The 12,799-nt window shown below is 40.2% G+C and overlaps 1 protein-coding gene across 17 annotated transcripts in view; it reads left to right on the plus strand.

The window, feature by feature from the left end:
- The window catches only part of LOC138967066 (polypyrimidine tract-binding protein 2-like), a 97,099-nt gene that overhangs the window by 79,981 nt on the left and 4,319 nt on the right, over positions 1-12,799 (plus strand). For 13 of the 17 annotated variants that reach the window (XM_070339539.1, XM_070339528.1, XM_070339533.1 and 10 more), the window contains 8 exons: positions 784-804; positions 4,811-4,941; positions 7,464-7,497; positions 8,279-8,371; positions 9,266-9,363; positions 9,981-10,102; positions 11,444-11,518; positions 12,646-12,709. In XM_070339539.1, the coding sequence (XP_070195640.1) occupies positions 784-804; positions 4,811-4,941; positions 7,464-7,497; positions 8,279-8,371; positions 9,266-9,363; positions 9,981-10,102; positions 11,444-11,518; positions 12,646-12,709 (638 nt within the window). The remainder of the gene's footprint in view (positions 1-783; positions 805-4,810; positions 4,942-7,463; positions 7,498-8,278; positions 8,372-9,265; positions 9,364-9,980; positions 10,103-11,443; positions 11,519-12,645; positions 12,710-12,799) is intronic. The other 4 variants (XM_070339529.1, XM_070339546.1, XM_070339532.1 and 1 more) reach the window with 2 other exon arrangements.

Genomic DNA, 12,799 nt, shown 5'->3' on the forward strand with positions numbered 1-12,799 from the left:
TAGTCATGGACAAGAGCTGTGTCCTGAATTGCAGCTCGTTTGCTCCTTTTTTAAATGAAGATGATGAAGAGGGAGAAGAATTTGCTGAAGCATTACGGATAACTTGAACTCTAACAGGATAGATAACACAGTAGCTAATACTGGACCTGGATTTTTGCATGCCACATTTTTGTAGTGCTGACGACAGGACTGGGTCCACCTTGTATATTGTGCACCGGTATGTAGTCCCACAGGCCTCAGTGTGCTTTGCCTCTAGTGCGTCTTGTGACGTAACTCTTAGTGTGTGTCAAGGTACATGATGGTGAATTATGAAGCACAGCACTGGAGCCGTGTGAGTGCCGTTAAAGCTTTCTGACACCATTATGAAAATTGTCGTCGCTCTGGCTACGAGGGCTATTAAGTGACCATGGATGAAAACAAGTTGCTGTCTTGCTGTATTTTAAGATTGGAAATTTGGAAAAGAAAGCTGAAAGCTGTTTGCAACGGTAACTTGTATTGCCACTGCAGTGGCGAAGTGGCTTTCTGAAGAATATGGAGCAAAATCGCTTTTAGCTGACTGGTTTAACGTCTTGAAACTGTTTTTTGCTTTTCTTGAAGTTATACCAGTCTGTGTTTAGATCTGATTTAGCCTCCTTAGCCGAGTCAAACAGCGCTACAGCAACTTGGTGGATTTGTGATCCCAAAAGCCTTCGGCCTGTTGTTACTGCCTTTCTGTCATTGTGATATGGTGTCATGTCATGTCATTTTATGCGTCTGACTTGTGCCTTGTCTTTCTTGTTCTAGCACATGCCTTCGGGCTGCCAGGTGAGTGCCGCCACTGCACGCTGCGGGAGACAAACTCGAGCCTCCTCCACTTATTATCTCTCTTTGTTTTAAAACTTCTCTTTTTTTTTGGTCTGAAATAATTATTGTTCTGTGCTGGCGGCCTGTTTGCCAGGTTGCCTCCTCCCTTCCTGCGCGTCTGATAATATCGCCAGTCTGTTGCCTCGTCTTGTCTCTTGCAGCTCCTACTGTTGCTCTGCTCAGTTGCCTGAAGCCGACGTCTTGACTTTGACTGACCCTTGTTCCTCTCTCTCGCGCCATTTGGCTGCACCTTCTCTTAGCGCTAACCAGGGGGGTAGGAGAATGTCATGCAAGAAAAGAAACTTTCAGTGTAAACAATCTTTTTTTTGTTTTTAAATTTTTTGAGTTTAATGGCACATTCTTCCTTGAAAGATAGGGAGGATTGGCTATTTTGCAGTTAACTTTGAAGCATCTCAGCTGATATTTTGGCCCCATGAGCCCAAAACTGTGGTTAACAAAAATCAGATGAAAGATTTTATTTGTGAATGAAAAAAGAATCTGGTTGGCGTTATCCTTATTCTTAGTGCATTTGATCCACTTGGAGACAGTTGCTTATTCATTTCAAACCTGTTAACATGCTCAAGGATGCGTCTGTTGTTTGATCTTGAAGATAAAATAACATTGACGCATGCGACTGCGTTTGAGATGGTTGGAATGGTTTGAGTTGAGTTCTGTGTGATCAGATGACTGTGCGTGACTTTCAGCGTTTTCTCTTGACTCTTTTCAGTTTCTTCATCTGTAGATGCAACTTCTGGCATTGAGAACATTACTTCAAAAGTAGTATGGTTAAAACAAAATCATAAACTGGGAATGAAAATATGGGAGGGCTGTGGGAATTCTGTAAAAAAAAAAAAAAAAAAAAAACTTTCAGTTAAAGGGTCTGTAACTTAACAGTTTTTCACACAGATTGTTTGCTGTTTCTCAAAACAAGCAGTCTCGCATTGCGGTGAAGCGTTCATTTATGCTAAAAACTGTGGGGAATAATTGTTTCACCATACTTCCAGGGGAACGGGAAATAGACAAGAGAGGACAAAAACAACAATGAAGCTTTTAAGGAGTTCACTGAATTCATCTTTGAGCACAATCAAAATGTGCGGGGGGGTATTTTGAAGAAAAGGATTGGTTTTATCGGGGATTTTATAATTGTATGGCTTGACAAGAGGTGCTTAACTGTTCTTGTAGAAAATTAGATACTTTTAGTTTTAACACTCATTCATGATATCTTTTTCTTCCTTCCTCAGGGCTGTGTCTCCTGTCAGCATAGCATTCATATTTTGCTCTTCTTGTGAACAGGGCTCAAAACATCGCAATTCAGCTTTAATAAAATATGAAACAAAACATTTTGTGAAAGAAGTATGGGATTTTGAATTGTGCTTTGAAATCCGAATCATTCTAGCCACAACTACTCTGCTTGTATTCTTTCTGACATGTTTTGAGCCCTGGTTTCTATCAACAATATTCAGTCAACTCCCTTTACGACAAGAAGACAGAAGTCAAAGTGTAGAATGAGATTTACATGTCTTTGATGGTACACAAAAAGTATATCATTTTGCTTTATAGCAAAACTGCTGAATTTTTTTTTTAGTACGCGAAGTGGAAAGTAAAAGATAACTAAAAGAAAGGTTGATTGTTACAGTACAGTATTTGGCAACTTGAGAGTAAAGGGCATGCACATCTGACTGAACATTGTTTTTATGGATTTTACCTTTTGTACTTAGCTTGTTCTTCTCTCATTCTGTTCTTCTGTACCGAATCTCATGTGGCCTCTCTACAGGCAAAAATAATAAAAGATGAAGAGTATGCCTAGCAGTAGGCTTCATTAACATTTGCCTGCCCTCAAAGCAAGTAGAGAAGATTTCACTTCTTGTAGTTCTTTGGCTTGGGAGTGATTTGTAGGGAGGAAGAAGATACTTTTAACACCTTGCAAAATCATATCTGTTGATCAAATCGATTTGGATGCACTATTTATTTAATTTGATTTAATTATTTATTTATTTTTTAATAAAAAAACCAACCTGGGAAATTTATTTACAGATGTGCACATTGTACTATTTCATGTTTGGAGATAAGTCTGTTTTCTTCTTTTGGATAGAGACTCAAAAAAAGTAAAGCAGTTCAACTTTTTACAGGGAAGACGTTTCAGGAGTTTATATGCAATTTGAGAATAGTAAGACGGGATAATGATGTAAATGCATTTTAATGAGGATACCAACCGCACAACCTTTTTGAGGGGAATGTTTTTTTTTTAATTATTATTTTTAATTTATTTTTTATTTGAATTTAATTTGAATTTCATGTATTTTTTGTATCTATTAATCTGAACAGTTATAAAATGTAGGTCTTTAATTCAGGCAGAAGATTCTCCTTTCCAGGTTTTGATGCCTTTCAGTATGTTTTGGTGTGCCCTTGATGTTCTTGATAACAATTCTTGAGTGTTTGGTGTTACTGTGTATCTTTTCTCCTGGTTGGAAGATCTGCTTTGGGTGTGTGCTGCCAGCAAGTGCTGGTACTTTTGCAGCTCTATGCATATAGCAATGATAAATCTTTTGTCAGTTCTTTTCTTTTATTTATTTTTAAATTTTATTCAGTTGATTATAAATTTCGTTGTTAATTTTGGTATCATGGAATATGGATTAACAAGATTTTTGATTGTTTATGTATTGAACGGTGTTACATGGACTAGTTTTGTAGTTTGAAGGCATGGGTGCAGGTGGCTATGCCAGATGCTGATAAGCATTTTGGCAGACAGTGTACTGAAACAAAATAATGTTCTGAATCGGTGAATAATCATAATAAAAACAAGAGGCGAAGCCTTCAAGGCTCACGTAAGAAATCGACAAACGGTAACGCAAACTCAATCACTCAGTCACACATACACACACACACACACATAAGCATAGGTGACACTGTGCAAGAAAGCGAGACACTAGATCTAGATCTAGCCTACTTAAGCCTGTCCTTAATTGAGCCCGTAGTCGACTACACGAAGCTTCGCAAAGTCTTAATACCAAAAACCCGCAGCTACGGCGTGGTACTTTGACCCCAACATCGCTTCTCAAGTTTTGACATGCGAAGCTTCGCCGTAGCTCGCAACGAAGTTTTTTTTTGTTTTTGTAAGAAGAGTGCTTTTTGATTCAAGATGGACGACGAAATCAGACTCAATACCATAGTGAAGAATGCACTTATCGACTTTGGTCGATATCGACTAACCTCCTACCTGTATTATTTCATACTGCGATGCATTGACATGTCGAATGAAACTCGAAATCCCAGCGCTCACGCCAACTGGTCCCGGCCGTGCTCAGTCAACGAAATAGAACACATACAATTAACTTACGTCATCATCAAGTACGTAAAGTACAATTTGTGACGTAAAGTACTCAGAAAGAAGCACACCACGCGCTGGTCGAGACTACGTGCATGCGCTTTCTGACTAATAAGATTTGAGACGCCAAGACATGAAAAGATAACTCTCTTTTCCGCCATAGTGCCTTCCAACTAGTCTCGGCCCGCTCAAAATAATGAGCCAAAATGACCGAGACTTTCAGTAATTCCTTCGCGTGACGTCTAACCCTCTTACGCCATAATGTGACGTCTTCAAATGACGAAATGTTAAAGTTTCTACCACAGACATACACACGCACACACGCACACACACACACACACACGCACAGACAGACAAAGTTACGATCGCATAGGCTACACTTACGTGAGCCAAAAATGGAATAAAAAAAATGGTGGAAGTACTAATAACAATCATCCTAAGATAATGATGGCTGTGACATTTTCAGGCAGAATGTTCATGACCCACATGCACCCATTGCTAAAGCCGTTGGCTGCCATGTACATGGACTGGTGTAGCTGAGCTGTGATGGAGCAAACTCTACTCTGAAGCGGACCCCCCTGGATGGTGCTGGAAACGGTGTGTGTTAGCCGACAACTCACTGTCCTGTTGTATCTGTTGCAGGCGGAATGCCCATGGGCGGATTTGGAATGGGCAACCCCGGAGCTTTTGGCGCCACTGCCACCAGAATGGGCATGCAGATGCCGCAACAAGCCGGCAGCAGTGTCATCCTTGTGTCCAACCTGGATGAGGAGGTTTGTGAGGCCCCCACCCTCTCCCCCTCTGCAGGCCCCCCTTGTTCCTGCTGCATAACCTGCCACTAAACCCCACCCACATTGCAGCGTTGCTTTTGCCGCTTGCACAAACCACCTTGCTGAGAATTTTGATAATTTGGTGACAGATAAAAGAGGGATACTGGAGCTATGGTGATGGGTGGATGGCTTTGAAACATTTTACAGCGGTAGTGCAAACATGATTCAGGCATGGGAACTATTGAATTTTTGCAGATTTGTTGTTGTAGACAAATTTTAGGTGATTAAAAAAGGGTTTCAGATGATTAGAAAATTCTGCCCAAGTATTTTTCTTAAGTACCAAGTGATTTTAGTTATAGTTTATATAATTTTCTGTGCACCCATGCTTTTATGAGTGCACAAACTAGACCTCTGCCTGCTGATCAACTCAGAAAATGTCTGAATACTTGATACGGAAATATAGTTGGGTAACTTCAGATACAGTTGAATTTGAAGCTAAGAGCGCAGAGGAAATTGTCTGCTCTCTCCCTGCGTTAGATGTTTTTAGCTTCTGTTCCCATGCCTGAATTGGATTGTAATTTGTATTGAAACAAAAGAGAATGGTGGTTTGTGCAGCAGGAGATGAGTTGAGTTGCACTCCGTGCAGACTTGGAGGCTCTGTGGTACAATGTTGCAGTCTCTCTATAGAGTTTGCTGTAAAGATTTGTTTCTTGCTTAAAATGCTGGTCCCTTTGTTACAGTAAAACCTCTGTTGTAAGACCTCCAGAAATCGTGAGAAAATCAGGTCTCTTACAAAGGAGGGAAGCTTGAAATAGATGTAAATTGACAGACTTTATTAAGGTATGGGTTTATTACGTACATTTTGGGGAAACAGGGTCTTAAGTTAAAACGGAGGGTGTTAAAGCAGAGGTTTTACTGTATAATTACTCTTGTGACCTGCCTTCATTTTCAACAGTGCTCTCTGTCTATATGTCTTGAATAGTCGCTTCACTTAGCTGAAAGAGAAACCACTTTGCCTACAAGTTTGTACTCGGACTGATGCAGTTTAAAAAGTTACTTTTTTCTTGTTTATTCAAGCAATAATCAAGAATATGGTTGACAGTTTCATTTGCACTTTTGTTGTGATGGATTGCTTTGCACTTGTAATCAGAGAAAGTATTTTGTTTGTTTGAAGTTGCTCAAAATGTATATATATATTGTTATAAAATTTAGTTTTAACATCTTTCTGTTACTATTCTGTTATGCCTACAGGGGAGGTTGAACAGAGGAAGAATTTGAAATTAGAAGAGGGGTGGGGGGAGGGCTGAAGTGAGCATGAGAGAAAGTAACCATAGTGGTTGGGCTTGAAAGAATTAAAAAAAGGGAGATTAACTTGTCATAGAAAAGAAATCCACAGTACCTTCCTCTTCACAGAAATGGACGTGTAATCATGTTGGAGCGATGGTTAATTTGAAAGAAGCACTGTTGAGCTTTTGGTTGTGGTGAGGGATTCACTCATTCAGCAAATCAAGTTAGTCAACAGTGTAATAGAAACAAGCATGATGTCAGAATTATTTAACAGCAAATAAAAAAATAAACAGTTTTGATTGATATAAAAATTTTAAAAACTCATTTTGGGGCAGAGATTTAGAGGATATGCTTTGGTGCTTTGGTGGGTTTAAAAAAAAAAAAGATGTAAAGTTTGTAGGTTTCAGTCACACCATGTCCATTTCACATATTAGGTAAACAACATGAGGTGCTTGGGGTTTAAAAAAAAATCACTGCTGTGGTTTTGGGTGAGAAGAGGACTTGCTTAGCTTTCCCTAGCATATATTTTCTGTCCATTTAAAACTACAGCAACTTCATATTAATGGGGATTTGGGTTGTTGTTGAGAAATTGCTCTGTTTTATCTCCCTTCCTTTCTGCGTTAACTGCATGCCCATTCGCATGGGGAAACCAGTCATCTTTTTTGTTTTTACTGTCATTCGTTGCCTTCTTCTTGCAGTTGGTGGTTAATACTGCTGGTAGTCTAGCAAGCTCTCTTGCCACGTACAGATTAATGAACTAATGTAATCAGATCTTGACTTTTGTACAGCTTAGCTGTGTTCTTATAGCCCATCTGTCCTTTGGTGTTTGTCAACTTTTTTTCAGCAACATGTATATATTTTCATGTACTTCTGTGATGTGCTGTACTGTACTGTATGTTTTAACAAACAGTCAGGCATTACAGCCGCCACTCATGTTTATTCTTGGCAGAAAAAGATGTCACTGCTTGTGTGGAAACGCAGCAGTGCACCCTATTTTCACAGGGAGGGAGGGAGGGAAGGGGCGGAGAGAGAGAAGGAAGAACAAAAAATGTCTTGTTTTCTTTTGATGTACAGCAGGTGTGCGGCTCTAATGAGTTTCTGTATTTTTTTTCTCTCTCCTGTTCTCCCCGCCCACCCACTCTGCTGGTGCCCTCACGTGGAATCTCTCTCGTTCGCTCGGACTCACCTTGACCTTGAACTCTTCTTGCTCTGCCTCTCATCCTGTTGCTCTACTATAGAAGGTCACGCCAGACGCTCTCTTTACCCTTTTTGGTATGTTTAAACGCACTTTTCTTCTCTCTTGGTTTCTTCTCTAGTTGTTAAAAAAAAAAAGGAAAAAAAGAAGTTATTTTAATATCCTATTTGTAGAGCTGTTTGATCTGTAATTGTCAAAGAAGTCGAGTCGCTTTAAGCTGTTTGAACTGTCCTGTCTGACTTTGTTTTGATTCAGCGGCCAAAAGTAAGTGCCTCATGCAAAGCTCAAACGTAACTGCTGTTTTCATTTTTCTGTGCTTTGACAGTGCTTGTTATTCAGTCTCTAATAGTGAAATTATCCCAACAAATTTCTGAGGTCAATGTATTGTATAATTTGTTGTATCTTGTAGAGGAGAAGATGAACGTGCTGATCACTTGACACTTTAAAGCATAACGCAATGTGTTTCAATCACCTTGTTGCACTGTTTTTTGTGAGAAAACCAGTCGCACTGTTTGTCTTTCTAGCTTTCCTTTCAACACCACTGATCAATAATTGTAATGCTTTTCATTGGCAAAAAAACAGGGATTGGGTGTCGTTTTGATTAAAAAAAAAAGTTTGCTGAATAAGTGTTCAGTTTGTACGGCATGAAATTTTAATTGTAAAGAATCAACAACAGTTTTAAGGAACAAATCCTTTCAACACCTAATGAAAAAGACTTGAACGGGATTTTTTGATTCCAAATAATGAAGAGCAGTCTTGAATAATCTTGTGACGGTGTGTAGCTGGTTTTCCCACATTCATTGAAAAAGTGTGGTGCAAGGGAAAGCAAGTAACGGTGTGTTTGTTGGGCGTAACCAGGTGTGTATGGTGACGTGCACCGCGTGAAGATCCTCTTCAACAAGAAGGACAACGCCCTCATCCAGATGGCTGACCCGCACCAGGCTCAACTCGGTATGTATTGCATTCTCCAGGCAATCCAGATCTCCGCAATTTTGCGGATTTCCACGAAAGTAAACAAAAAAGTAGGAGGGACAAATTAGTTAGGTTTTTTTACATGTACAATTTATCTTTCACCAGAGGGGGTTAAATTCATATTTGCAAGACCAAAATGCTTCAGCTTGTGGATGCATTTCCCCAAGACCCCTACCACAGGCTCTTCCCTTGGATCCCTGGTGGTATTTATTTCCTTGTAACTCATTCTTCCTTGAATGGATTGCCTCATTCTCTAACCTTACATAATATTTCAATGAAAGTATGCGTAAGAGAGAAGCATGTAATGACTAAAAGGGAGAGAGATAGAGTTAACGATGGTGAGGTTTGGCGGAGTTCCAAGGGGTGCACATTTTTGTGTTGGGAAAATTTGAGAAAGGTTAGAAAGCTTAAGATTTTAGTCAAGCAGTATGTAAGAAATGTTAAGTCCTTTGTACTGGAAACTTGCATTCTCCCAGTAAGGTCATATATTGTGCTATGTTGCAAGCCCCTGGAGCAAATTTTTGATTAGTGCTTTTGTGAACAAGAAAGAATTGACAAGTGGCTCTATCCCATCTCCCCCCTTCCCCCGTCGCGATATAACCTTCGTGGTTGAAAACGACGTTAAACACCAAATAAAGAAAGAAAGTTAGAAAGCTTGGAATGTCATAAATCATGAGCAGACAATTTCACTGATCCTTTAAATCAGAAGGGTATGGTGTTGTGCTCCACATTTGAAGGGAGATAATCTGCTTTGCAATTCGGAATGTCGGTGATTTATCACAAATCATACACATTGCAAATTAGCAAGTAGACTTTTTGTCTCTTTTTGTGTGTTGATTTCTACATGTATTTTTCCTCCGTTTGTGTTGACAGCTATCACCTTCCTGGACAAGGTGCGAGTGTGGGGCAAAAACATCCGTGTGGCCCAGTCACGCCACGCCATCGTACAGATGCCCAAGGAGGGACAGCCTGTAAGGACACAATTTTTCTACTGCTCTGCAGCTTTATATTTCTGCAGGGACTGCCATCAAGAACAAAACAGTCATGGGAAAATCTAAAAGAATGGGGGAAAGAAAAAAAGAAATCAAATCGATCTTTTAAAATGTTGTATTTGTTCGAGTCTAAAGATTACAGAGAATTTTACACACATTGTTATGGATACCTTCGTCTGAGATATGACATTGTAATAAGATCTGGAGCTTCAGCTAGCGTTGGATAGAATACGGGGAAGACTTTGTTGTAGACGGATGAGGTAGGATTGCAAAAGATGTGATGTCCAGGATAATATTTCAGTGTTCTAGTTGACTGTTTATTGAGAGTGTATGTTTGCTGTTCTTCTTACTACAGCTCTAGTCCTTGCTAACCTCTTGAGAAATGATTATCGTGCTTCAGGCGTACAGTGGAACCCCCTCCTTTAAGACCTAAAGAAATGGGACAAAAATTAAGTTTTACAAAGGGAGGGAGTCTTTAAAATGTAGGTACATATACAGATGTTGTTAAGAGGAGAGCTGGAAAACTAGAGGGGTTTTAAAATGGGGTTTCAAGTATATTGTCCTTTATGTGTGTGCTTTTGTGTCGGTTCTCACAGCAGGACGCTGGCCTGACAAAGGACTTTGTCAACTCGCCGCTGCACAGATTCAAGCGCCCTGGCTCCAAGAACTGTCAGAACATCTTCCCGCCCTCTGCTGTTCTGCATCTGTCCAACATTCCGTGAGTATTTCAGACCTGTTTACCAGTACGATTTGGGCGTATTTTGTACGCCAAATTATTATCGGTGCGCAAATACGCGACACACGCACAAAATACGCATAAGAAAAAGTCTAGAATACGTTTTCCGGTGTTGGTGTGCTGATTACGGGATGGTACAACTGATACCGGTTTCGGTCGAAGGGAGATAACCATGACAGCGAGTCTTCAGCTGTGGAAACCTTGTTCAGTTGTTGGCACTTGCGATCGTCTGGACAATTGTGGCAAAATGAAGCGGTAAAATGTGCCAGTTTCGGATGACTGTACCAAGTCTAAACAGCAGAAGCAGCAGATTTTCTTGGAGAAATATAAGAAAGAGCCAGGAATTGTGGAGTCTACTATGGGAAAAAGTCATGCACACTGCAAGTATTGTAAATCAGCTAGATTTCTCCGTTGCCCATGCTGGGAAACTTGTATGACATGGAACGACACTGCAGTTCCAAAACTCACCTGGACAAGGTTGCTGCAAAGAAATCCGCTGAAAGCTGCCAAGGAATTATGAAGTTCATTCCCGCAAAGCAAATCCTGCCAGAAGAAAAGGCTGTAGTCCGTGCTGAAGTAATGTTTTCTGAGATGATTGTAAAACTGAACTTGCCACTGTCAACCGCAGATGTTATTTCACGAACTTCATCTTTTCATTATCAATCTGTTTGGAAGACACTGGTTATAATGCTATAAATTGACAGGTAAATAAAATTGTTTTATCCCTGTTGTATTGGAAGGAGTTAAATTCTGAAGGTGTTCACAAGACATGCTATTCTTACACAAACACGTTTTCACTCACGCGTACATTTTCCCTAGCCATATGGCTTTGCTTGCAAAGTACACCAACTTTTTGAAAAATACACTTAACTTTTTGGTAAAGTACTCTTGCCTCGGGTTTAGGGTAAACAGGTCTGGTATTTTCTTTGATTGATGAGAGAAGGTTCAAAGCGGGTGTATCTTTCTGTGGTCCTTGATTAGATGTTCGGAGAAATGCTGATTTGTGATTCGTTTCTACAAGAGCAACAAGTTTTATGCTTCATTCATGGTTTGTTGTGGTTGCTGTTTGAAAAGGGGTTGGGGAAGGGATGTTGAGAAGTTCGGATGTGCAAAATGGAGTTTATGAATTGGGCTGGGATTGTATGATCTGAGTTCAGCAGATAACTAAAGATGGTTGTGGACGTACCAGATGCATTCGTCACTTATGTGTGCTCCTGATATTCGGTGCAGCCTATTGTCTGTTGGAGAGAAGCAACATTCAAAGACTGCATATGGAATGTTGAAACAGCCGCTTTCATGTATGTCCTTTGCCTCTGTTTACAGACCCAGTGTGACCGAGGAACAGCTTGAAACCTGGTTCACCGACTATGGTACTGTCAAAGGATTCAAGTTTTTCCAGTAAGTTTTTCATTTTATTTATCAAGGTAAAATCTGTTTTTGATCAGGACACTGTTTTAAAAAAAAAGGTGTTTTTTGACTCACATGCGAAGCAAAAGTGAGTCTATGTACTCACCCGAGTCGTCCGTCCGTCCGTCCGTCCGTCCGTCCGGACGTCCGTCCGTCCGGCCGTCCGGAAAACTTTAACGTTGGATATTTCTTGGACACTATTCAGTCTATCAGTACCAAATTTGGCAAGATGGTGTATGATGACAAGGCCCCAAAAAACATACATAGCATCTTGACCTTGCTTCAAGGTCAAGGTCGCAGGGGCCATAGATGTTGTCTAAAAAACAGCTATTTTTCACATTTTTCCCATTTTCTCTGAAGTTTTTGAGATTGAATACCTCACCTATATATGATATATAGGACAAAGTAAGCCCCATCTTTTGATACCAGTTTGGTTTACCTTGCTTCAAGGTCAAGGTCACAGGAGCTCTTCAAAGTTGGATTGTATACATATTTTGAAGTGACCTTGACCCTGAACTATGGAAGATAACTGTTTCAAACTTAAAACTTATGTGGGGCACATGTTATGCTTTCATCATGAGACACATTTGGTCACATATGATCAAGGTCAAGGTCACTTTGACCCTTATGAAATGTGACCAAAATATGGTAGTGAACCACTAAAAGTGACCATATCTCATGGTAGAAAAAGCCAATAAGCACCATTGTACTTCCTATGTCTTGAATTAACAGCTTTGTGTTGCATGACCTTGACCTTGGGTCAAGGTCACATGTATTTTGGTAGGAAAAATGTGTAAAGCAGTTCTTAGTGTATGATGTCATTGCTAGGTTTAGGTCAAGCATGTGAGTCGTATGGGCTTTGCCCTTCTTGTTTTCTTTCCTTTCTTTCTTTCCTCCTCATGCTGTTGAGTCTCATGCTGTGCATTCGTGATTGCATGGAAACCAGATAAACACATAATTATAAGGGGGGGGGGGGGGGGGGGATGTTCAGTGAGGATGGGCTAAGGAAAATGATGCTAGGGACCTAGAGAGTATTTGCAATTTTACATTTCGTAGTTGTTTTTTTACATGCACAGACTTGGGTGCACAAATGATTCATGTGCTTGTGTTGTCCACAGGAAGGACCGCAAAATGGCTCTGATCCAGATGAACGCGGTGGATGAAGCCATCCACGCCTTGATAGTAAGTTCACATCATCATTTTACATAAAACACATCTTCCATCTAACACATTTTTTCATGTGGTTTTGGTATCAAGATCTCAAGAGACAGC

This window comes from Littorina saxatilis, linkage group LG5 (assembly GCF_037325665.1).
Source record: "Littorina saxatilis isolate snail1 linkage group LG5, US_GU_Lsax_2.0, whole genome shotgun sequence".
Taxonomy (NCBI): Eukaryota; Metazoa; Mollusca; class Gastropoda; order Littorinimorpha; family Littorinidae; genus Littorina; species Littorina saxatilis.